Here is a 27,163-nt window from a genome sequence, read left to right as displayed (position 1 = left end):
TGTGATCCCAGAACTTTAGCTGACTGTGGCAGGAAGACTGCTTGAGCTTAGGAGTTGGAGACTAGCCTGGACAACTTAGGGAGACCCCCATCTCTACAAAAAAATAAAAAATTAGGCCGGGCGTGGTGGCTCAAGCCTGTAATCCCAGCACTTTGGGAGGCCGAGACGGGCGGATCACTAGGTCAGGAGATCGAGACCATCCTGGCTAACACGGTGAAACCCCGTCTCTACTAAAAAATACAAAAAACTAGCCGGGCGAGGTGGTGGGTGCCTGTAGTCCCAGCTACTCAGGAGGCTGAGACAGGAGAATGGCCCGAACCCGGGAGGCGGAGCTTGCAGTGAGCTGAGATCCGGCCACTGCACTCCAGCCTGGGCGACAGAGCGAGACTCTGTCTCAAAAAAAATAAAAAATAAAAAATAAAAAATTAGCTGGGTGTGGTGGTGCACACCTATAGTCCAGGAGTCTGAGGCAGGAGGATTGCTGGAGCCCAGGAGGGTGGAGGTGTGATCTGTGATCATGTCACTGCACTCCAGCCTGAGTGACCAAGTGAGACCCTGTCTCAGAAAAAAACCAAAAAACAATTCATATGTGATTGAGGAGAGTAGTGAAGGGCAAGAGGCAAATGTACGGCTGGGCGTGGTGGCTCACGCCTGTAATCCCAACACTTTGGGAGGCCGCGGCGGGCGGATCATGAGGTCAGGAGATCAAGACCATCCTGGCTAACATGGTGAAACCCTCTCTCTACTAAAAATAGAAAAAAACAGTCAGGTGTGGTGGCGGGTGCCTGTAGTCCCAGCTACTCGGGAGGCTGAGGCTGAGAATGGCGTGAACCCAAGAGGTGGAGCTTGCAGTGAGCTGAGATCGCGCCACCACATTCTAGCCTGGGCGACAGAGCGAGACTCCATCTCAAAAAAAAAAAAAAGGAAATGTACTATCTCATTATAGTACAGTGATTAAGAACATGGAATCCTTGCTCCCCCTATTTGACTATCTCACCTAGACTGGAGTGCAGTGGCATGATCACAGCTGACTGCATCCTCAAACTCCTGGGCTCAAGCTGATCCTCTTGTCTCAGCCTCCCTAGTGGGTAGGACTGTGCACCACAACACTTAGCAAATTTTTTGTAGAGATGGGACCTTACTTTGTTGACCACACTGGTCTGGAACTCCTGGACTCAAGCAGTCCTCCTTTCTTGGCCTGAGCCACTGTACCCTGCCAAGAATTTTTTAAATACCAGCTATGTTTAAGACATTGAGCAGGAGCTTGGTGATGAGTTATACACAACAGTGTATCATACAATAGACCCCCATGGTACGTAGAGATGAGTTTTTATGGCTCCATGGTACTTAGAGATAAATTTTTAATTTTGACTTAGGTGGGAAAGGATTTAGTAATGAGGTGTGGCATTTGATTGGGCAAGGAAGGGCAGAAGTGATATGGGAACCTGGATATTTAAGGTTCAGAAAAGAAAACCAAGTGGGGCACAAAGTTTAAGGAATATATGTTGAACAATTATGAGATTGAATGTCTGGAGTATGTGAAGAATAGAGGGGAAATGTTTGGAAATGTTTAATGCACATTATAAGGGCTTTGAATTTTAAGTAAGTGAATTTGGAATTTTTCTGTTTATTCAGAAGCCCTTGAATGTTGTTTTATGGAGAAATAATGATGGAAAAGCATTATTTCAGAAAACAATCTAGTAATAAATGAGCTGTTTTAGCTATCCAGGTAAAAGGAAAATATTGTCCTGACTTACAATAGTGACAGCTAAATTGATAGCAGAGGGTAGATGGAAGAGAAGTAAAATAAGATTTAACTGAGACAGAAAATATAGGAGACTCCGGGAAAACTTCTGGTAATTTTGACCATTCCTTTCACTAAATACACTAGAAGAGGCTAGGTGAAATATTGAAACATGTTTGAAAAGTAAGATTATCAAATAATTAGTAAGATAGGAAATAGAGTTTCAAGGTTGAGAGTCTGGGAATCAAGAGAAATTTAGAGAAACAAGCTTCCAGTCCTTGTTGCCCTAGCAGTATATGCTGATCCAGAAGAGGTAGCTCAGAGGCTGAGCTGTGAGTTTTGTTTGCCCTTTGGTTAGTAGAGGGGAAAGTTGGAATATTAGGTCTACTAAGAGCGAGAATTGAATACACTAGCTCCTTAAAGACTGAAGATGATCTTTATGTCTTTTGGGTAGTCCAGAAAACCTTAAACCTTGAACTTGGGTTAAGATAGCCCCCATATATAACAGAAACAAATACAAATCTTCTCTAGGGAAATAACATTATTTAAGACCTTAAACTATCTTCTCAAATTATTTTTCTTATTAAAACGTAACAACCTGGAACTGAAGATACTGGAATTGTCAGACCTAGACCAAAATGAGTATGCTATCATCAGAGAGCTGTCATTCAGATTTGGAAAAAAATCAGAGTTTTTATAACTAAACAAAATAAGCAAAATTAGCTTGGTGAGATAGTTTAACAGCAGACTGGACAAAGCTAAAGAGAGTTTAGTGTATTTGAAAATCAAACAATGATCCAGAATTAAGTATACCCATTAAATGATGGAAAATACAGAAGAGGTTAAGAAATACAGAGGATATAATGAGAAGGTCTCATTGAGTTTTAGAAAGAGAGGAGAGAATGTGGCAGAGGCGATATTTGAAGATAAAAACGCTGAGAATTTTCCAGATTGGTAAAAGACTCAAATGTCAGAGATTTAACAGTTCCCATGTGTGATAGCTACTTGTTTCATTGATCCTAAGGTTTTTCACATTGTAACGTCTGAAATCTGGATGCATCTTTCAATTAATAGCACCTTACAGTCCAACAAGATTGAAATTCTGAGTTGTGAAAAATTTTCCATGTCAACTTCTGTTAAAGATCATGAAATTTCAGCACAAAAGCATTTTAGATTTTATGAAATATGGTAAAAAGAAATCCACATTTTAAAAAATTTATTTATTATTTATTTATTTATTTTTTGAGAGACAGTTTCATTCTGTTGTCCAGGCTGGAGTGCAGTGGCGCAGTCTCAGCTCAGTGCAGCTTTTGCCTCCTGGGTTTGAGGGATTCTAGTGCTCAGCCTTCTGAGTACCTGGGATTACAGGCACGAGCCACCAGGCCTGGTTAATTTTAGTATTTTTAGTAGAGACAGAGTTTCGCCATGTTGGCCAGGCTGGTCTCAAACTCCTGACCTCAGGTGATCTGCCTGCCTCAGCCTCCCAAAGTGCTGGGATTATAGGCATGAGCCACCATGCCTGGCCAGAAATCCACATTTAAAAACATTTTAGTAAAACTACAAAATCAGCAAAAATAAAGAAAAAATCTAAAGCAATGAGATACAAGAAAGGCTGCTTTCAAAAGAGTGAAAGTATAGGTATAATAATATTCTAGAGCACAGCTCAACAGCAGCAATGAAAGTGATAGTAAGATGATACCTCAATCTATTGAAAGAAAATAAACCTTACCTAGAATATGATATTCATGGAAAATACATTCATAAACAGTATGTTTTAATTAATATAAATGGTTTTATGTTGTACCTATTTTTGTATCTTTTTAAAGCCAACCAACATTTTATTCTGCTAGTGTGGATTGAAGTTTCAAAAATACTCATAATTGTTATTTAAGCAACTATTTGTCTGTTAAAGAGAAAAATCTTGCAGAATGTTGTACTTTGGGATTTATAATCTTAAATGCATAATGAGCTAAGCATTCATCTTAAAAGTCTCAAGTAATGAGCTAGAGGTCTCAAGTTAGGACAAGAACGACAAAATAAATATAGGGAAAATACAAGGAAAGAAAGAAAGAGCAGAATTTAATAAAATAGAAAACATGCAGTAGAAGGGTCGTAAGATTTTTTTTTTTTTTTAAGACTGATAACATTGACACTTTGATGAGGTTAGGAAAAAGAGAGAGCCTAAATAACCAATATCAGGAATGAAAAAAGAATATCACTAAATCTTGTGGATGGCTTAAAAAACAAAACTTAAAATTATGGACAGCTGTTCAAACTTGATAGACGAAATGGGTAGATTCCTTGAAATAGGCAATTTCCCAAAACTGATATAAGAAATAGTAAACCTGTATCCTTATTAATTATCAGGAAATGAAATCCATAATTTAAAATGATTTTATAAAGAAAAGTTGAAGTTCAAATGGTTATACTGGAAAGTTCTACCATAACATTTAATATGACAGTAACTTCAACCTTATATTCTTCTAAAGAACAGAAAAACAGGATCTTCTACCTTCATAAGGATATCATAACCTTTATACCAAAACCCAAGGAAAGACTATACACCAGTTTGTCTCATGTACATAGATAGAAAAAAACCATACACACATACAAGCGCACAAAACAAAAACTGGAGCAACAGAAACACCTCAGAATATTAGCAAATTGAATTTAGCAGTACATATATAAAAAGGAGGGTAACCCAGCATGGCCACCTGAGCTGAATCCTGGGAATGCTAGGTTGGTTTAACCTGAAACAATTCAGTATGATTGGTCACTTGAACAAATTAATGAGAAAAACATTTCAGAGATGCCAAGGAGCATTTGCTTCATGATTTTAAAAAGAAGCTATTAGCAATCTAGATCTTTGTTAACCTCATAAATCTTATAGAAACATTTGTAGGAGATAATCATAGTTTATACACCAAAATGTTAGAAAGATTTTCCTTTTAGTTGGGAGTTCAAGATGCAGATATTGTATCTCCAGTTCAATTCAGCATTATTCTAGAAATGATTCTAGCCAGTAGAACAACAAAAAATGAAAACAAAATATAATGTAAGAGAAATGCCTGTGTTTTTTGGGGTTTTTGTTTTTTTTGAGATGGAGTCTTGCTCTGTCTCCCAGGCTGGGGTGCAGTGGTGAGATCACAGCTCACTGCAACCCCCTACCTCCCAGGTTCAAGCAGTTCTCCTGTCTCAGCCTCCCGAGTAGCTGGGACTACAGGAGCATGCCCCCAAGCCCAGCTGATTTTTGTATTTTTAGTAGAGATGGGGTTTCACCATGTTGGTCAGTCTGGTCTTGAACTCCTGAGCTCAAGTAATCCGCCTGTTTTCAAAAGTGCTGGGATTATAGGCATGAGCCACTGGGCCCGGCCCCTGTTAATATTCACTGACAATGTGATTGTGTATTCACAAACAATGTGATTGTATATGTGGAAAAATCAGAGTCTAGAGGCAAATTGTTAGAATAAATGTCTTTAGAAAGAAATATGAAAAATTTGTTTTTTTCTTTGACCCAGTAATTCCACTCTCAGTATATATCCAATAGAAAGAAATATGTGCACATCTACATTGAAAATCATATATAAGACTGGTGGTGGCTGATGCCTGTGAACTCAGCAAGATGGGAGAATCGCTTGAGGCCGGGAGTTACAGATCAGGTTGGGCAACATAGTGAGACCCCGTATTTACAAAAAATTAAGCAATTAGCTATGCATGGTGGCATCCGTTTGTAGTCCCAGCTACTCAGGAGGCTGAGGTGGGAGGATTGCTGGAGCCTAGGAGGTCAAGGCTACTGTGAGCCATTTTTATGTCACTGCACCACAACCTGGGTGACAGAGTAAGACCCTGTCTCAAAGAAAGAAAAAGTCATATATAAGCATGTTCATAGCAGTATTTGTTCATACTTCAACCTAAAAACAACCTATATGTTTATCACTATTACACTAGATAGATAATTACGGTATATTGACATAGTGACTGTTCAGCAGTGCAAAATAAACGAGCAAAAGCTGCAAGCCACAGCATAGATAAATCTTAAAAACATAGTGGAAAAAAAGACCCACAGTAATACCTATCTATTACATGGTTCTTCTTACATAAAATATAAAAACGGTTGAAACTAAGTTTATATTGTTTGATGCGTATTTAGGTGGTGTAGCTATTTTAAAAAAACAGGGCAGTGATTAAAACAGTTGAAACTAAGTTTACGTTGTTTAAGGATGCATATTTAGATGGTGTAATTATTTAAAAAAAACAGGGTAGTGATTATACTTTTGGGGGGGCTTGTAGAGTACTAGCAGTGTTTCTATTTCTTGTCCTGGGTGGTGGTTGGATACTGGTGTTTTTTAATACCAGTTTGTAAGCTGCATGTTTATGTACTTCTCTAGAATTGTGTTATTGCAAAATAAAAATCATTTTAAAACACATACACAGACATAAGAAAAGGATCAATCTTAAAGGAAAGGTCCAGCTTTTTTTTCTGGACATGTAGGATTAATAGTTTCTTTGTACCTACAAGTAAACCTATCATTTTGCCAAGACAGCTTTTCTCACTGCTCTCATAGGCTCTAGTATATCAAATCCATCCTAAATTTAACTTAGATGTGTTAACTTATTTGAGCAACCTCTGCTACCCTTGTGGTTTCTGCCACATCAAAGCTATACTCCCCGGATTTGGGGTTTGAAAACCTTGTGTACATTCACTACATTCTGTATGTCTGTGCTTATAACTGTATATTCCTTGGGATGCCCTCTCCTATTTAGGCCTCAACCTTAAGAGCTGTAGCTTTGTACAGAATCAGAGCGTATCAAGAATACTTCATTCTGGGTTATGCTCGTAGACATCATGTACAATTCTGTACATCACAAATTGATGCCTCCTATATCTTCTTCTTCTCTATATTCTAACCACGTTTACCAGCTTGTTTCAAGTTCTTGAAGTTAGTTTTCTGTGCTTCTCTAGGATTCTTCTCCCATTCTTGCATGCTAAGTAGCATGTCATACTACAAACAGGTGTTCATCTCTTTCCTTCAAAACAATTGACATTACAACTAACTAGCATAATTCCTACATATAGTTGCTGAATAGGTGAGGGAACTATGTTAAATGGAACTTAATTATGTTACTAGCTTGTGTTTTGATGGATTTGTTTTAACATAGCTAAATTTTAAACATACTTGTTTGATTCATAGGCTTTCAACTTTTACAACCTGAGGATTTCCATTACATACATTGAAAAATCATTATCCAAACAATAAAAAGACATTTCTTTTTATATACTTGAAGAAACGATACTTCTCTTCAGTTGGAATCAGATCCACTGTTGCATGATTCACAAGTAGTTTTATTTTCTAGATAAAAATGTATAGCAGGAGCAAAAGACGATTAAGCAGAGGGTGTAGATTTCCTTTAATGCACATATTTGGAAAGAGGACACAAAAAGCTACTGTCTTTGTTTTCTTTGAAGTAAAAATAGTTTTTTAAAAATATATTTTAAAAAATATTTTGTTTAATATTTTTAAAAATTCTTGTTTTTTTTTTTTTTTTTCTTGTCATTTTGGGGACTGTAGTCTCTTTTGAAAAAGTAATACAATCTTGAACCTTCTTCTGGGAGTGCGGGGGTGGGGTGGGGGCAGAGAACATTTGTAAATAAGTTATAACGTTTGTCTTCTGCACAGTTGTTGAAATGCCAGGGACCTGCAATTACAAATGTATGTGTTTGATGAACTTGGTAAAATTGAAATAATCATAAGCCAGAAGTCATAGACAACCACCAGTAAAGATGACACGTGTTTGTAAGTGTGGCTGGAACATCCTGTGAAAACCAGTGTCTGTGTCTTCTAAAGCCTCTATTGTAGAGATGTTCTCCATTCTGTGTTAGAAAAAGAATAGTCATTAACTTCTTTTGTAAATGTCCTCCATACTTTTATTTTTATCTTTTAAATTTTATTTCTAATAGAGATAGAGTCTTGCTATATTGTTCAGGCTGGTTCCAAGCTCCTGGGCTTGAGCGATCCTCCCAGCTTGACCTCCCACAGTGCTGGGATATAGGCTCACTAGCTACTGCACATAGCCTTTTTTTCTTTTGAAATTTTATTTACCTTCATGGTTTTACATCTACCTTTAAAACTCATGAGGAGCAATAATGTATTATTTAAAAAAGCTTTTTGATTAGCAAAATTTTTTATCGTAAAAGCTGGATGGGGGAAGTAAGAGGTCAATTTACTGTTCACTTGGCTTTTGGGTATTAAGGTTTTTCTGTATTAAATGGGTATTGGATCCCTTTGGAAGACGGCATAGTTTATTGTGTTTCTGTTATGATTTTGCAAATTCGAGCCTAGAAAGAGTTATGTTAACATCTGTTTCACTGTGGTTAGTTCCTTAATCCACCTGCCTTCATCCTGGCTCAGAAGTAGAAAGGATAAAGTATGCAGTCAGATTTTTGTGCTGCCACTTGGAAGTAGTATTAATTAGTAGCTGCTCTGTCAAGCATTATTTTGTTTAGCAGTAAGCAAACTCAGGAGAATTATTACAATGCTGTTTTTTTAGGTTTTATTTTATTATAATGCCTTTTTTTAAAAACCAGGCTAATAAGAAAAATCTTACAGCCTCAAAAAGTATTCTACTTTTTCTGAAAAATATATGAGCAGTAAGTTTATTTAGCTATAAAAACTACATAGAATACACATTTTTTTTTTTAGAGATTAGCTTAAGAAACTTAAATCTTTTAAAGCAAGCTGTTACAGATTTGTGCGAGTTCTCATTTGATTTTTTTTTTTTTTTTTTTTGGTAACATGAGGGCTAAAAGCTTTCCTTAGGATAGAAAGGTTTTCTTTCCTTAACTTCTTTAGATGGTTTTGCTTCTTGGGAATTCTGAACTTACCTAGTAGAGGTATGTAGTTATGCCAGTCATCTTACATTCTTTTGTAAGAATAACTTTAAAAACCACAAAGGATGCACTAGTATCTTTCAATTTGTTTGAAAACTTATATTCTGCCTCAGGAACCCTTTTTAAATTTTTTTATCAAAGTAACACGATCATGATGTTTTAAAAGTCCTATAGTTTTCCAAGTTATAAATGAAACATAGTGCTCCAGACCCTCTGCTCTGATCCCATTCCCCACAAGAGAAAGAACTATTTATTTTAGTATTTTTTATGACTTATTATTCCGTATTGCTGTTTTAAGGCAGTCATCTTCATACCTCGTGTTACTTTTGCTTCTTATGTGACGGCAGTTCTTATTCATTCGTGTGATTTAAATGAATTTAAGATATTTCTTTGCTTCTTTGACATTTTCTCTTAAATGTACATATTCTAAAAGTAGAAAAAAACTACATCATTAACAGGTTAATGTGGCTGGCGGCGGGGGGGTGGGGGTTGAAATGGCAGTTCTTGAAGGGTTTTGGCATCACGGATTTTTGTTCTTTGTCAGAACTATAAGGTATAGAATAATTGTGACTTGTAGTATTTTGAAATTGCAATCTGATCCCCATAAACTGCCACATGTGAGTGTTAAAACAAATGTTTTTGGTCATTTAGAAGTAAACGTTACATGTATATACATTTTCATACATAGATACATATAATGTATAATGTGTTTTTTAATAAATTTTCTTATGTGTGTTTATTTTTACTCTCAGGCTTATAGCAATAGCTAGTTGACTTGCAAATGTATAATGGAAGCATTAAAAGACTGGATAGGAGGATTGAACTCTGATAATCTGTTTTAAGAATAAGCGTAGAGGCTGGGCGTGTAGTCCCAGCACTTTGGGAGGCTGAGGTGGGCAGATCATTTGAGCCCAAGAGTTTGAGACCAGCCTGGCCAACATGGCGAAACCCCATCTCTACTAAAATCACAAAAAAATTAGCCAGGCGTGGTGGCACACATCCATAATCCCAGCTACTCCAGAGGCTGAGGCACAAGAAATGTTTGAACCTGGGAGGTGGAAGTTGCAGTGAGCTGAGATGAAGTCAGCCTGCACTCCAGCCTGGGTGACAGAGAGAGACGTTGTCTCCAAAAAAAAAAAAAAAAAAAGAATACAGCATAGAAAAACCTACTTTATATCTTTAAGTTGGTTTAACATTTTGCTTTTCTGATTCTGTTGTGAGAATTAGTACTTCTCCAGTAGTGGTTGGTCTTCATGAGGTATGAAGACTTAGTAGCTTTGAAGATAAATATTAGAATGGCAAACAGTGATAACAGTGATGCCACAGTCACTCAGGATTCAAGAAGAAACACTAGCCAGTGGTGATCCCTACCAGCCCCGTTTCCTCTCTCCTCAACTAGACATAAGAGCTCTTAGGCTGTAACTTTCCTGCCTTGAAATTTAATTCATATTATTTGGTATGTTTCTCTATAGCAGGCAAGTAAAATGAAAAATTAAGATCCAAATATTCTGAAAAGTTGTCTGATTGCCAGGTTGCTCAACTGTATTTCTGTAAATATACTCAATGTGCAGAAATGATCCTGGAGAGAAGAGAATTTACAATCTACTGAGAAACTGCTTAAATCTAATTCTTTAAATTGACAGATAATTGTCTATATGAAAATCTTAATGTAGACAAATATAGACCATAGGAATGGGTGATACCCTGCTTGTGCCCTTTCTTCACTAAGGAGAGGCTGGACTGAAGGAGAAACCACACTGCTACTTGTTTTTTTTTGTTTTGATCAACATGATTTCCCGAAAACGATGGGCAGGGTTACAGGCAAGGAGGGAAGCACAGTTCTAGGATAAGCTTTGCAGCTCTTTCAAGTCAATGGAGCAGAGAGAAGTATTTGGTTAACTCATTAAAGATACCTCAACTACACTGCTTCACACTGAGTCAGTTCCTTTTTTTTTTTGGTCTGATTTTCAGAAGCAATGATTTACATAGAAGCCAGCAAATCAGAGGAACTTCCAGATAAGTACCCAGGTAAACAGTGTGGGTAGCTAAGAATCCAGCCTATGCTATGCCTGGACTGCTATCCAGGCATAGTAGTCTTAAATAAAACAATCATAATTAGAAAAAATCAGCTTTGTCTTAGGAAATTAAACATAGACTCTGAGATGAGGGATCAAAGTTAAACTGAAAAACAACAGAAGAAGGAGAAAAGGAAACTGACAGAACAGGAAAAAAAAGAAAGGATAAATAATCTTGTAGAACTTGAAACCACATTGATAGAAAGAAATAGAGCAGGCATTACAGAAAATAGGTCTGGAAGACAGGAAAAGGACAAGTAAATAGCAAATGGTAGACATGGAGGACAACTTAAGAGACTGGATGCAAATCAAACACATTCTTAACAATTAAAGGATCTTGAGGTAATTAATATCCAAATGACATTTCAAAAGAGAAAGTTAAATGCTTAGAATAAAGCCTGGTGGAACTGCTAAAGTTCAAGAATAAAGAAAGAATAAAACGAGAAAATTATTTTGGCCACAGACTTCCTCAGTAGCAACAGGTAGCAAGAAAATAAAACACTATGTCTATATGAATATTGAGAAGGGAAAGGATTTTGTCCAAAGTGAGCAATTGAACACATTTAAACATTAGAATTATGTCTGAGTAATTGGAGGTGATCAAGTTTATGAGACAAAAAACAGTTATCATTCTTGAAAGAAAGGCTACATAATATTAAAACAATGGGCCGGGCATGGTGGCTCATGCCTGTAATCTCAGCACTTTGGGAGGCTGAGGCGGGCAGATCACAAGGTCAGGAGTTGGAGACCAGCCTGGCCAATATGGTGAAACCCTGTCTCCACTAAAAATACAAAAATTAGTCAGGCGTGGTGGCAGGTGCCTGTAGTCCCACCTGCTTGGGAGACTGAGGCAGGAGAATCGGTTGAACACGGGAGGCAGAGGTTGCAGTGAGCCGAGATTGCACCATTGTACTCCAGCCTGGGTGACAAGAGCGAGACTTCGTCTCAAAAAAAAAAAAAAAAAAAAAAAAAAAAAAGAATGTAAGTAGTGAAAACATTATATAAATCTATAATCAACTGGGAAGAGCTTTAGGAAGCTGCAACCAAAACCAAAAGGATGATCAATGTATTATTTAACTTTTATAAGAAATGTATTTAAGTATTAATTATACAGGCAACTCCTAGTACAACTAAATTAGATTTTAGTAATTTCCAAATAAAGATTGTGGAGTCAGGGGTGAACGGACCATATAGTAAATACAGATCAGAACAAATACATGAAACTTTGATAAAAGAAGATTTCTAGGCCTACTACCCTCAAGAATATGAGTGGATTCTTAGCTTCCCACTCATATTTCATTTAAAATACTTAGCAGTATTTGAAAGTTCATTTGGTGGCTTCTAGAATGGATCAAAAAAAGCTATAAACTCCAAGTCACATGTAGTGGTGTGCACCTGTAGTCCCACATACTCAAGAAGCTGAGGCAGGAGGATCACTTGAGGCCAAAAGTTCAAGGCTGTATGCTATTATTGCATCTGTGAAAAGCTGCTGTGCACCAGCCTGGGCAACATAGTCTGACCCTCTTATTTTTTTTAAAGAAGCTATTAACTCCAATATATGCTATTTTAAAAAATGTTACAAACTCCAGTACTAAAGCTATCTAAAGCAGAGGTATTCAGATTGACAGTAAAAGTATTGGGTTGATTAGACCCAACACCAGACTGTTGGGGTGACAACGTCTAGCGGAGTCAAAGGAATGAGAAAAGACGAGAGAAAGTGGGACCAGGGAGCCAACGCTAGTATGGAGGCTGCGAACCCTGGAGCTCTGGGAGCCCACGCTGTTTATTAGTGATCAAACAAAGAAACAGGTGGTGAGGATGTGGGGGTTGAAAGGAAGCGGTGTATCAAGCGAATGAGCTTACAGCTGTGAGGGTTTAGCATTTTCTTTGAAACATGTGGCTACTTGAGATCATGGGAGTGCTAGAAGTAAGGAGCCAGCAAGTCTAGCAGACATGCAAACCCTGCCTCAGCTTCTCTCCCAACGCAGCTTTTCTCCCAACAAAAAGAACTTGAAATACCTGAGAATAAAGTCACTGGAATATGTGCGGGATCCACATAGTGAAAAAAAAGTTATAAAACTGTTGAGAGGACTGAATAGGAATTGGAATTTAAGTAAATTGAAAGATACTTTGTTGTTCTTGGCTAGGAAGACAATATTATAGAGTCAGTTCTTTCAGTTTACTTGATACAATTGTAGTAAAAGTTCCACAGGATTAAAAAAAATTAACAATGATTATACTTGGAAAAACAAATATGGAAGAATAGGAGAGAAAATTCTGTAAGAGAAGAATGATAAAGGGATCTTTGTCAAATATTGAGAATTTATCAACTACAAGAGCAGACAAATTAGTGGAATGGAATGGAGAGTCCAGGAATAAACTCGTCTAAATAGGAAATTTTGGTGTATGGTAAACAGGTCAGTGCAGAGAGTTACATTAGTCAGTTACTCTTTAAGAAGAAACTAAGTGCTTGTAACATGCCTGTAGACATGAGGGCTCCAGGAATAATAAAGTAGTCCTCCTGGGGTTTACCTTCTAGCAGAGCAAACATAAAGAGTGATTACACTTAGTAATGTTGTTAAGTGCTGCAAAGGACTAGGAGTAACAATGGGATGTAATTCAAGGGAACCTTATCTAATGGGGCTGGAAGTGAGGAGGTGTCAGAGATCACTTATTTGAGGAAGTCAGGTGTAAGCTGGAACCTAAAGGTGGGAAAAAGTGTTTCCAGTAGATGAGACAACCCTTCAATAAATGGATTGAAATGAAATGGAATCCCGCACTCCTTAGTACGCAAAAATAACAGTTTTAATAGAAACAGTTTAAAGGTGAGATCTAAATCATTAATGAATTTCCATTAAAAAAAAAATCTTTGGGTATAGAAGTCTTTTAAAGTGTAGTATAAACTGCAGAAATCAGAGTGGGGTAGCATGATAAATGTGCCTACATAAAAATTTTAAAGTGATAATTAAACACCATTAAAGAAGGCTGAAAGACAAGAAAGAAATGGGAGAAAGAAAGCAGCCCATGAAACAAAGATTTACTCTTCCTCTTTACACACTGAACTTAATAAGGAATAAGATCACCACAGAAAAATGTGTTCACCTTCACTAATAAAGAAATACAAGTTAAGTCTAGATATTTTTCCCTATCTGATGGGCTAAGATTTTAATCAAGGATTGTTTTTATGTGGCACATTTAAATGTCCTTCAGAATAACATTGGTTAGATATATTATAGTAAATAACTATAGTGGAATATTGTACAAAAATGAAAAATGTAGACATTTAATGACAAAGATGTCTGTTAGATATTGTCTAGTGAAGAAAGCAGGTTAGAAATGTGGACTAGGGTGTTACTTATATGAAATTAGAGACACATGTCTGTGTAGCTCTATACTCATAGAAGACTGTCTAGAATGTTAGACAGAGTGTGAGAGTCATTAGTTCCATGTTGTCAAATTTTGGATGACAGAAGTTTGTCTTGTGAGCGTGAATATTTTTTAAAACAAGGTGTTTAGCTGGTTTATGAATTAATATTTACTGTTAGTCTCTTATGCTTTCAGTTTTTCAGGTAAAAGTTGGTATTTTATATTATCTTTTTTTAAAAAATTGAGACAGTCTTGCTCTGTCACCCAGGCTAGAGTTCAGTGCAGTGGCACCATCTTGGCTCACTGCAACCTCGCCTCCTGGGTTCAAGCAGTTCTCATGCCTTGGCCTCCCGGGTAGCTGGGATTACAGGTACCCGCCACTGTGCCCGGCTAATTTTTTTGTATTTTTAGTAGAGATGGGGTTTCACCATGTTGGCCAGGCTGGTCTTGAACTGCTGACCTCAAGTGATCCACCCGCCTTGGCATCCCAAAGTGCTGGGTTTGCAGGTCTGAGCCACCGCGCCTGGGTACTAAATTATTAGCGGGGCATAGTGGCAGGCCTGCAATTCTAGCTACTTGGGAGGCTGAGGCAGGAGAATCGCTTGAACTTGGGTGGCAAAGTTTGCAGTGAGCCGAGATAGCACCACTGCACTCCAGTCTGGGCGACAGAGTGGGACTCGGTCTCAAAATTGTAGGAAAGCATTTGATTTTCTGCTGTAGATATATTCTGATTATCTGAATCATCAGAGACATTAATTTTCTATTTGTATGAGTTCCTGACAACTTTAACTTTCTGATAATCCTCCTTTTTGTAATGTGTTGGCATTTCAATTGAAAATATGATTTCATTGAAATATGCTGTAGTCAAAGTATCTATAAAAAAGATATTTATTAGTCTTAGGAGAAGTGATATGGTTTGTTTCATTTGAATGATTTTTCTGGAGGTACAGTAAGATATAGTAACCTTTGACACAAAGCCTAAATAAGACCTTAATTAAAAATACTGGAAATTCCTTTTGAGTATTGAATTACTTTTAAAATTGAAAATCTCCTGTTTGTATGTAAAGAGCATTGTAGTTATTGTAACCTGGGCTTTACAGCCTAAAAAGTAATTGACCAGATTATGCATTAATATTTTTGCTGGTTATATTGGTTTTGCAAATTGAAAAGTTTTTTTTTAATTTTTTCGAATCTGTTGCTTTTCCCTTTTGAATAGTAAGCTATTTCAGGAGGCCAGGGAACATGTCTTATCTGAATTAATTGGAAACATTGTGCTAAGAATTTACCACTATCTTCCCCGCCCACTCCCGCTTAAGGTCTGCTCTACTATCTTCTGTCCAGAGGTTTGCTATTTAGTTAAAACTCTAGGTAGTACTTGGCATATACTCTTGATGTATTAGATATGGAACACCTCTGTATTTAGATACATATTTTATGAAAAGCTAATATGTAATTTATTTTATATAAAATGTTTGAAGTTACACTTTTTTGTTATATTTCTTCTCCTTTCTCAGTAAATTAAAAATATTTCAAAAGAACGTTTAGGAAGCAAGTCTATTATGTAGAATGAGACACATGTAATAATTTTATTTTTAAGATGATTTGTGTGGTAAGATAAATTGTTTACTAAAGCTAATATGTTTAAATTGCTTTAACTAAAATTATTAATAAAATGAGTTCATTTGTATAAAATATAGCCTACCCATGTAAAATATTACTCTTGATAGAGTAATATTTAATCCTTAAGTTTTAGTTGCAGTACTGTTAAAATACTAATAGCTTAACTTCCCAAGATTCAATTATTTAAAAACAAAATTTAGAAAAAAAAATAGCAAAAACTCAGTCTACTAGTTTACATATATGTATACACACACACACACACACATACACACATGTATATACTCATATATATGAGAGTAGACTGAATTTTTGCGGCTTTTTTTGCTGCCTGCAATATTATATATATGCACATGTATACACACACCTTAATTTGCTGTAATTTGTACCAGATAGCTTTTATTTCCTCTGAGTAAAAAGGTTATTATCTTGTTTTATTTTTATTCAGCTTCTTGCTTTTCCCTATAGAAAATCAGGTTTTTGGAGAGCTCTAACAGTGTGCAGTTGCTGGGCTCTTATCCTTTCTGTTTAAATAATGCAGGTACTTTGATGGAAACCTGGAGAAGCTCTTTGCTGAGTGTCATGTAATTAATCCAAGTAAAAAGTCTCGAACACGCCAGATGAATACAAGGTCATCAGCACAGGATATGCCTTGTCAGATCTGCTACTTGAACTACCCTAACTCGGTGAGTATCTGGTAGTTTAAGGCTAGTGCTGACTTTGTATTTCAGAGGGTAAATCAACTTCCATTATTTAGACAAAGGAAAATCTGTGGGACTTTGAGTAGTAGCCTCTAAGCCATAACCTATCAATGTATTCAGTGTGAGGAAAGGAAGGAAAAGAGTAAGAGCTTGGTTCCTCTTCCCTCCAACCCCTATTTGTTTTTTAAAGCAGCAACAACTTATCCAAGTTGTCATTTATAGACCTAAATCTTTCTGGAGTTTATTTTATCACTACGGGGAGAATTGTGTAATAGGTAGGCAGTGAGTAGAATTGTTTCTTATCCAAATTAAAATAGATTTAAACTGTGTTTTTTAAACATCCAGAAACACTCATAAATATTGTTAATACTATTTGCTAGGGAACTCTCAGAATTCTTCAAAAGATAAAATTTTCACTTAATCAAATCCATTCAAATGGAGATTGTTAAATATGGTATGTGGGGACCGACTTGGAACAGAACCAGCGATAAGGAAGACAACCAAATAACTGATGTTAATCCTAAGTACAAATATCCTTCCTAAACATTTCTTGAACTGAAACTGGGCTCAGTGGCTCATGCCTATAATCCCAGCACTTGGGGAGGCCAAGGCAGGCAGATCACTTGAGGCCAGGAGTTTGAGACCGTCCTGGCCAACATGGTGAAAACCTGTCTCAACTAAAAATACAAAAAAATTACCCTGCCGTGATGGTGCGTGTCTATAATCCCAGCTACTTGGGAGGCTGAGGTGTGAGAATTGCTGCCTGGAAGTCAGAGGCTGCAGTGAGCTGACATCGTGCCACTGTATTCCAGCTTGGGTGACAGAGAGACTCCGTCTCAAAATATAAAATAAAATTTACTGAACTGAGATGATTTACTTACTTGATGCTTTACTTGAGTGTTTACTAAGGAAGTTTAGTCTTAAGATGTCTTAAGATATCTAAGAGATAACTTAATTCCATGATAATTACAACTGTCTTGTTCATGTTCTCTGCTTTAATTGTTAAACAACTCTTTCTAATAATTACTGTATACCAAGTCTTAGACACTGTTATTTTCACAATTAATCCGTTAATGGGGTCTCACTATGCCACCCAGGCTGGAGTGTTATGGCTATTCACAGGCACAGTCATAGTGTACTACAGCCTTTATCAGACTCTTAAGTTCAAGTGTTCCTCCTCCCTCAGCCTCCCAAGTAGCTGGAATTACAGACATGCACCATCAAGCCTGGCTAATATTTGTATTGAAGGATTTTTATTGTTTATCTTAGAGTTGTATATGTGTATCTCTAATGGGGTCCATTTGCAGGAAGTTAACTTGTTCATATGTACAAGTGATGAGAAAAGTTTTAAAAGAAAATTAAGTACTCTTAGAGAAATAGAATGATCAGTGAGTTATTTAGTAGGTAAAGTGGTGAACTGAATTTTCAAATTCTCAAGTTCTGATCATAATTCTAACATGAAATTTTTGGCTTTAGGGGGAGGTAAGCCATTTAATGTCACTGGATTTTTCTTTTTTCTTTTCATTCTTTCGAGATGACCTTGCTCTGTTGTCCAGGCTGGAGTGCAGTGATGTGATCACTGCAGCCTCAAACTCTGGGACCACAGGCGCATGCCACCATGTCTGGCTGATTTTTCTGGTGTGTGTGTGTGTGTGTGTGTGTGTGTGTGTGTGTGTGTGTGTGTGTGTGTGTTTTGTTTTGTTTTGTTTTGTTTTTTGTAGAGACAGGGTTTTACCGTGTTGCCCAGGTTGGTCTGGAACTTCTCTGAGCTTAAGGAGTCTGCCCACCTGGCCTCTGAAAGTGCTGGCATTATAGGTGTGAGCCGCCGTGCTCCTCCAGTTTTTTTTTTTTTTTTTGAGAGGGAGTCTCGCTCTGTCACCCAGACTGGAGTGCAGTGGTGCGATCTCGGCTCACTGCAAGCTTCGCCTCCCGGGTTCATGCCATTCTCCTGCCTTAGCCTCCTGAGTAGTTGGGACTACAGGCGCCTGCCATCAAGCCCGGCTAATTTTTTGCATTTTTAGTAGAGACGGGGTTTCACCATGTTAGCCAGGATGATCTTGATCTCCTGACGTCGTGTTCCACCTGCCTCAGCCTCCCAAAGTGCTGGGATTACAGGCGTGAGCCACCGCGCCTGGCCTCTTTTCTTTTCTTTGTTTTTTTTGGCATGAGTTTTGCTCTTATTGCCCAGACTGGAGTGCAATGTTAGTCTTGGCTCACTGCAGCCTCCGCCTCCCAGGTTCAAGTGATTCTCCTGCCTCAGCCTCCCGAGTAGCTGGGACTACAGGCGCCCGCTGCCACACCTGGCTAATTTTTTATTTTTAGTAGAGTTGGGGTTTCACCATATTGGCCAGGCTGGTCTTGAACTCCTGACCTCAGGTGATCCACCCACCTTAGCCTCCCACAGAGCTGGGATTACAGGTGTAAGCCACCGCACCCAGCAGTTTCTTTTTCTTTCTGAGTTGAATAAGATATTCTTTCAATTTTCTTCCAGCCTGAAAACTGTATCATTTCTCTTACCTTAAATCACAATTCTAATTTGAATATTTAAAAAAAGTACTACTGTTACAATATATTAAATTCATATTTTGACTATTTTATTGTCTTAAACAGATTCTCTTTGCCAGTTGAGTTTTACGTAGTGCTTACAGTTAAATGCTTCTGTGAGGTAATACTAAGACCCAGGTTTTACAAGGTTTCCTTACTTCTTGGTGTTTTTCCTCCTGCTCTATCAAAGCCAGTTCCTTCTTAATTGAAATCTTAACTCTGATTTGAGTACTGAAGCTAGCTGCTTACAAATATCCACTGTAACTTTCTCACTGTTCTTGGTATTGTCTAACAGTCTCAACAAACTAGAATTCAAAATCATGACTTGAGATTTACAGTGTAAATTTTTGTTTTGTACTTGTAACTGATGATGGAGAACTTATTCATTGAACACACTAGGCACTATTCTAAGAAACAATGGAGAATAAATACATAATTCCTAACTTCAAATAATTTACAGGTTAGTTGGGTAGATAAGTAGTAAGGTGACATATTCAGAAAGAATGATAAGTGCTTTGGCAGGGCAAATATAAGATACGATACTGTGGGAACGTGTTGGAGGGATACCTAACCCAGTTTTTGATCAGGGAGGACTCACCACAGAAATTCACAGAAATTGGAGCTAACATCTGAAGGCATGGTAGTTAGGCTAACCAGGAAAATGTAGCAATACAGAATCCAAAGGAGGAGAGAATGTACTTTCAAGAACTGGGGGATGGTAAATAGTACTAAAAGGTCCGGGCGCGGTGGCTCATGCCTGTAATCCCAGCACTTTGGGAGGCCGAGGCAGGCGGATCACAAGGTCAGGAGATCGAGACCACAGTGAAACCCCATCTCTACTAAAAATACAAAAAATTAGCCGGGCGTGGTGGCGGGCGCCTGTAGTCCCAGATACTCAGGAGGCTGAGGCAGGAGAATGGCGTGAACCTGGGAGGTGGAGCTTGCAGTGAGCCAAGATCGCGCCACTGCACTCCAGCCTGGGCGACAGAGCAAGACTCTGTCTCCAAAAAAAAATAAAAAATAAAAAATAAATAAATAGTACTAAAAGGTTCAGAGAAAAGATTTAAAAAGTTAATTTGAAATGAAGTGAAGGAGTGAGGTAGAATGAGAAACCAAACTTCATGGGCTAAAGAATCATTGACTTGAAGGTGGGAAAGGAAATGGAAGCAATAAATGTAAACAAATTACTCTTTTACAAGAAATTTTCCCATGCAAGTGATAGGACAAGATAGCAAAAGGAACAGCATGGGTTGGCAAGTAAGTTAAAAGCACTATGGAAACTGCTAAGTGTTCCGAAAAGTATCATGACAAAACTAGGATGTCCTTTCCTCATAATTTTTAGACAAATATAGAAAGATAAGTTGAACCTCTAGAGTTTTGAAAGTAAATGTCACCTGAAATTCTTCATGAAGCTTTATTATTGGATGAGTGAGTTCTTTACTTACATTGTATAACTCCCACATTTTACTACTCTCCAAGCATTTGTACTTTTTTATTATATATATCTTCAGTATCTTTATCCTTCCAGAAAGCAATTTTTGCTTTATGCAGCATCACATGCACATTTTAAAATAAGTACTTTTGATAGCTTAGTTTACAACCCTTTGGAGTTAACTGTCCTGAGTGGTTGCTTCTTTAAAAACAATGTCCTGAGACATTGGAGCACGTTGTAAATTCATAGATTCCACTCTCCACCCCAGTCCTTCCCAAGTGTGTTGTAGCTAATTTTTTTAACCCTAGCAACTTAATGTTTTAGGTTAAAGTAGTTAAGATAATAGCCGTCCTGGCCCACCACTGTACTGGGAAATGTAGCTTCGACTACAGTGTCTCTCTATTTTTTTTTAAATGGAGTCTTGCTCTGTCGCCCAGGCTGGAGTGCAGTGGCATGTTCTCGGCTTACTGCAACCTCCACCTCCTGGTTTCAAGTGATTCCTGCGTCAGCCTCCCAGGTAGCTGGGATTGCAGCCGCCCGCCACCACACCCGGCTAATTTTTGTAATTTTAGTAGAGATGGGGTTTCACCATGTTGTCCAGGCTGGTCTCCAACTCCTGACTTCAAGTGACCCCCCCACCTCGGCCTCCCAAAGTGCTGGGATTACAGGAGTGAGCCACCACGCCCAGCCAGTGTCTCATTTTTATGAAGTAAATAATTTGTATATTTTGGATGGGCGCGGTGGCTCAAGCCTGTAATCCCAGCACTTTGGGAGGCCGAGACAGGCGGATCATGAGGTCAGGAGATCGAGACCATCCTGGTTAACACGGTGAAACCTCATCTCTACTAAAAAAAATACAAAAAAAACTAGCCAGGCGAGGTGGCGGGCGCCTGTAGTCCCAGCTACTTGGGAGGTTGAGGCAGGAGAATGGTGTAAACCCGGGAGGCGGAGCTTGCAGTGAGCTGAGATCCGGCCACTGCACTCCAGCCTGGGCGACAGAGCGAGACTCTGTCTCAAAAAAAAAAAAAAAAAAAAATTATTTGTGTATTTTAAGAAGAACATACGTGAAGTAGGTAAAGGCGGAGTTGAAATTGTGAGGAATGGTGGTCTACCCTCCCATACCCCATCCTTGATGCCCCTCTGTGGAATCTTGGTGTTGCTGGAAACACTGCTTGAAAATATGTAGGTCCTGCCCTATATTCCTTTTAACACATTACGTTTTATACACAAGGGAACTGGTGTATAAATACCTAGGTATAATAACCCTAGATCATTTGTTCAATTTTTATAAACAAAGGGGTTTAGTTGCTGTGTATGTAAAGTGATGCAGATAAATGAAACCTTTAAGAGTGTATTATTTAGTTTCTTTAAGTCCATTAATTTCTTTTGTAGATATTTCATGTATTTTTCATGTACTCTTGATGGGATGTATTTGTGATACAAACAGGGATAAATTTAGGGAATAGATAATATGATCCCCTGGGTTAGGGGAAAGCCCAGGGAGCCATGTAGGTGAACCCAGCTCAAGGTTATGAGGAAACGAATATATCAGAGGACGGAGAAGGAAAGGAAAGTGAGATAGACAGGAAGATATCTGTGATAATAATACATTCCTCGAAAGCACAATGAGTATGTATCTTTAGACCACAGATTTGTTTTTTGGTTTTTGGTATTTTTATTTTTTTGCTCTATCTTTCGACATACATGTATGATTTATTTTCCTAACTTGTTTAATCTTGGTATCTGATTAGAAAAGTTATTTAAAAAGAATAAAAAGCTTTTATCTATGTGCTGAAGTTGTAACAAGGTTGAAAGAGGTACATCTCACACGTGTGTGAAAACCCAATGATTACATTTATGAACTATCTTTTTATCTTTTTTTTCTATCTTTTTATCTTAAAATGAGCTCTAGACTAGAAGTCAAAAAGGTTGAGACTTAAAAAGTGATTACTTGGTAGCCATTGTGACCATTGATCTCTCTTAAGGATTCCTACTTGAAAAAAGAATGAAGCACATATAAGCGTTTATATATGTTTTTAAGTTTTGAATAAAACATTTTAGAGTTGCTGATATATTTACTGTATTTGTCTTTTACAGAATACCCCTTCCTGTAATAGCCTTAAAAATCAGAGTCCATTAGTGATGTGGTAACAAGTTAGATCTCCTTCTCTGATGAGGAGTAATGATAATAGACTCCCTTTAAGCTTGATATATATTTTACATGTCATTCTTTCTTTTCTTTTCTTTTTTTTTTTTTTTTTTGAGACAGAGTCTCACTCTGTCGCCCAGGCTGGAGTGCAGTGGCCAGATCTCAGCTCACTGCAAGCTCCGCCTCCCGGGTTTACGCCATTCTCCTGCCTCAGCCTCCCGAGTAGCTGGGACTACAGGCGCCCGCCACCTCGCCCAGCTAGTTTTTTGTACTTTTTAGTAGAGACGGGGTTTCACCGTGTTAGCCAGGATGGTCTCGATCTCCTGACCTCGTGATCCACCCGTCTCGGCCTCCCAAAGTGCTGGGATTACAGGGTTGAGCCACCGCTCCCGGCCTGTCATTCTTTCAGTAAACCTAATTGCAGGACTGATACACTTCATATATATATATATATATATATATATAGAAAATTTTTTTTAATAAAAAGATGAAGTCTCACTCTGTTGCCCAGGCTGGAGTGCAGTGGTGTGATCTCGGCTTACTGCAACCTCCGCCTCCCGGTTTCAAGCGATTCTCCTGCCTCAGCTTCCCGAGTAGCTGGTATTACAGGTGTGTGCCACCACACCCGGCTAACTTTTGTATTTTTAGTAGAGACGGGGTTTCACCATGTTGGCCAGGTTGGTCTCGAACTACCCGACTTCACGTGATCCACCTGCCTCAGCCTCCCAAAGTGCTGGGATTACAGGCATGAGCCATCGTACCCAGCCCTCTCATACATTTCTTTTCATGTCTTTGTCTATGTATTTAAAAAATATAGTTGATATGCTATATATAGAATTTCTATCCTAACCAGATATTTGTATCTAATATCATAAGTAGCGTCAGGAATATTATAGGTACATGTCACATAATGGCTAAATAAAAAGTCTAAGGGAATTTTAAAATACCCTTTATAAGAGCCACAAAAAGAATAAAAGAGCTAGGAATAAACTTGATAAGAAATGTGAAAGATCACTTTGAAGAAAACTTCAAATACTAAGATAAAAGGATGACTTGAATATTTGAGATAGAAGAAATAGGAAAATCTTGAAAAAGAAGATTAGATTGACAGGGGAGAGTAGAGTGAGGACTAGTCCTACTAGATACAAGAATACTAGATACAAGATACTAGATACAAGATACAGAGCAGTGGAACAGGATAGAGTCAAATATATATGAAGAGAGTTTAGTGTATTATCAAGGAGGCATTTCAAATAAGGTAGATTATTTGATACATGGTAGCAGTGGAACAGGATAGAGTCAGATATGCATGAGGAGAATTTAGTGTTTATAGGGGAGGCATTTCAAATAAGGTTGATTATTTGATACATGGTGTTGGAGCAACTTGGTAGCCATAAGGAATAGAAACTTAAGATTCCTACCTAGCTTCATAAATAAAAGTTAATGAATTCGCAAGTCATAAATTAAACAGTGATGAGTTTCACTGTGTATGAATAAGGAGCTTCTGTATGGCAACAAAATATGAACACTAAGAATTAAAGTGGGGGAAAAGATTTCCCCTACTTATAAATGGCCTATTTCCTACATAAGTAAAAAGCCCCCGTAAATAAGTGAAAAACTCACAGCAAAGTTGGCAAAATATATGAAGAGTATACAGAAAAGGAAATATACAGTGTAAAAATTTTTTTGAAATATTATAACTTCATTTATAATAAAAGAAATTCAAATCAAAACTAGAAGTTAGTGCATTTTTCACCTATTAGATTGGCAAAGATCAAGGAGTTGGATCATATACTACATTGTCATGGGCATGAGAAACCAAGTACTCTTGCACAGTATAAATGACGACAACCTCTTTGCAGGGGAGCCTGATGATAGCTATTAGGTTGTAAATGTATATATTTATTATAATGTCACCTCTACGGATTTGTCGTAAGATATATTCATAAGATCACAAAGATATATATATAGTCAATGCAGTAATGTAGTAGGGGAAAAAAGGGCAGTATAAAGGTTCATTAATAGTAGACTGTAAATAAAATTGTGGTACCTTTCTATAAAGAGGCAAACTTGCACCAGTGTGGTACCACATGATAAATCCATTGGATTTTGTTTTTTTGTTTTTTTAAGACAGAGTCTTGCTCTGTCACCCAGGCTGAAGTGCAAGGGTGCGATCTTGGCTTACTGCAACCTCTGCCTCCTGGGTTGAGGGGATTCTGCTGCCTCAGTCTCCTGAGTAGCTGGGATTACAGGCATACAGTACCACACCTGGCTAGTTTTTTGTATTTTTAGTAGACGCAGGGTTTCGCCATGTTGGCTTGACTGGTCTCGAACTCCTGACCTCAAATGATCCGCCCGCCTTGGCCTCCCAAAGTGCTGGGATTACAGGCGTGAGATACCTTGCCCAGCCCTATTGGATTTTTTGAAACAACAACAATAAAAAACAAGGTGCAGAAGAGAATTTGTGGTACTGTTACAGTGTGTGTGTAAGTGTGTACATTAGAACACCTCTGGAAGAATATGAAAGCAACTGGAAATAGCAGTTGCCTCCGGGTAGAGGAAACAAACAACAGGGATGGGAATGAGGGAGGCCTTTTTTTTTTTTTATTGAGACAGTCTCACTCTGTCACCCAAGCTGGAGTGCAGTGGCCCGATCTTGACTTACTGCAACCTCCGCCTCCTAGGTTCAAGCGATTCTCCCACCTCAGCCTCCCAAGTAGCTGGGACTCCAGGTGCCTGCCCCCACACCTGGCTAATTTTTGTATTTATAGTAGAGACAGGGTTTTGCCATTTTGGCCAGGCTTATCTTGAGCTCCTGATCTCAAGTGATATACCTGCCTCAACGCCACACTTGTCTAATTTTTGTGTTTTTAGTAGAGACAGGTTTCGCCACATTGGCCAGGCTGGTCTTGAACTCCTGACTGTAAGTTATCCGCCCATGTCTGCCTCCGGTAGTGCTGGGATTACAGGTGTGAGCCACCGCACCTGACCTAGGGAGGCTTATTTTTCAGCATAAACTCTGAACTTGTACTGTTAAAAAAATTTGTTTTTAATCATAAGTCTGTATAACTTACTCAATTAAAAATAATTTAGTGGTAAATTATTGCAAAATGTTCTTTAAAATAAGGTAACCATTGTTTGAATCTTTTTAAAAGACATAATCCTCCAGATCATCTAATATTATTTAAAGTGTTTACTTAATGTCCCATTACAGGATACAGCTTCATTTAAGGATCCCTTAACTCTAACATTTTAGAACAAAGTGTTAGTTACTATTATCCTTAGCTATTCTGAATAAGTCTTTTCATAACAGGTTTATTGAAATATAATTTATATACTATCCAGTTCACCCATTTAAAGTGATTTTAGTATATTCTACAGAGTTACGTGCCATCACCACAATTTTAAAAACACTTGATAACCCCCCAGGAGATACCTTTTTAAATTCACCCCCTAATTCCTCCCAAGTCCCCCAGCCCGTAGGCAGCTGCTCATCTGTTTTCTTTGTCAATGGATATACCTATTCTGGACATTTCATGTAACAGAATCAAACAAGGCTTGACATGGTGGCTCACGCCTGTAATCTCAGCACTTTGGGAGGCCGAGGTGGGTGAATCACGAGGTCAGGAGTTGGAGACCAGCCTGGCAATATGGTGAAACCCTGTCTCTACTAAAAATACAAAAATTAGCTGGGTGTGGTGGTGCGCTCCTATAGTCCTAGCTACTTGGGAGGCTGAGGCAGAAGAATTGCTTGAACTCGGGAGGCGAAGGTTGCAGTGAGCCGAGATGGCGCCACTGCACTCCAGCCTAGGTGACAGAGCGAGACTCGGTCTCAAAAAAAAAAAAAAAAAGAAAAAAAGAAAAGAATCAATATGTGATCTTTTATGACTGGCTTATTTTCAGTCTTTTACAAGAAATTTCACTATGCAAGTGATAGGAGAAGAACCTTGAAGACAAGGTTCATCTATATTGTGGCCATGTATCAGTACTTTATTTCCTTTTATGGCTGAATAATACTTTATCTGTGGAAATTATATGGAAAAAATACTTTTCTTCTTCAGTTGATGGACATCTGGATTGTTTTCATTTTTTGGCTGTTATGAATAATGCTATAATGAACATTTGTGTACTAGTTTTTGTATGGATGTATGTTTTCATTTCTTTCAAGTATATACCTAGGATTGGAATTGCTGAGTCTTATGGTAACCCTATGTTTAATATTTTGAGGAACTGCCTGGATTGTTTCCAAAGTTGCTGTGCCATTTTACATCTCTATCAACAGTGTACGAAGGCTCCAATTTTTTACATCCCCACCAACACTCGTTATTAATATTATCTGTCTTTTTTTTTTCCGAATAGAGCTTCACTTTGTTGCCCAGTGTGGAGTGCAGTGGCATGATGACAGCTCACTGTAGCCTTGACCTCTCAGGCTCAAGTGATCTTCCCACCTCAGCCCCCCTGAGTAGCTGGGATTACAGGCATGTGCTGCCACACCTGGCTAATTTCTTAATTTTTTGTGGAGACAGAGTCTCACTATGTTGCCCAGGCTGGTCTTGAACTCCTTGCCTCAAGTAATCCTCCCCTCTCAGCCACCCAAAGTGCTGGGATTACAGATATGAGCCAGTGTGCCCTGCTTTCTCTGTCTT

The 27,163-nt window shown here is 38.1% G+C and overlaps 1 protein-coding gene and 1 pseudogene across 2 annotated transcripts in view; one reads left to right on the top strand and one right to left on the bottom strand.

Moving 5' to 3' along the window:
* LOC105492983 (ariadne RBR E3 ubiquitin protein ligase 1) overlaps positions 1-27,163 on the top strand; it is a 148,480-nt gene that overhangs the window by 55,565 nt on the left and 65,752 nt on the right. For both annotated transcript variants that reach the window (XM_071101104.1, XM_071101105.1), the window contains one exon: positions 16,233-16,377. In XM_071101104.1, the coding sequence (XP_070957205.1) occupies positions 16,233-16,377 (145 nt within the window). The remainder of the gene's footprint in view (positions 1-16,232; positions 16,378-27,163) is intronic.
* Positions 22,150-22,234, bottom strand: LOC112428696 (small nucleolar RNA U13; annotated as a pseudogene).

Source organism: Macaca nemestrina, chromosome 7 (genome assembly GCF_043159975.1).
Source record: "Macaca nemestrina isolate mMacNem1 chromosome 7, mMacNem.hap1, whole genome shotgun sequence".
Lineage (NCBI taxonomy): Eukaryota > Metazoa > Chordata > Mammalia > Primates > Cercopithecidae > Macaca > Macaca nemestrina.
This window is presented reverse-complemented; position numbering and strand designations above follow the sequence as displayed.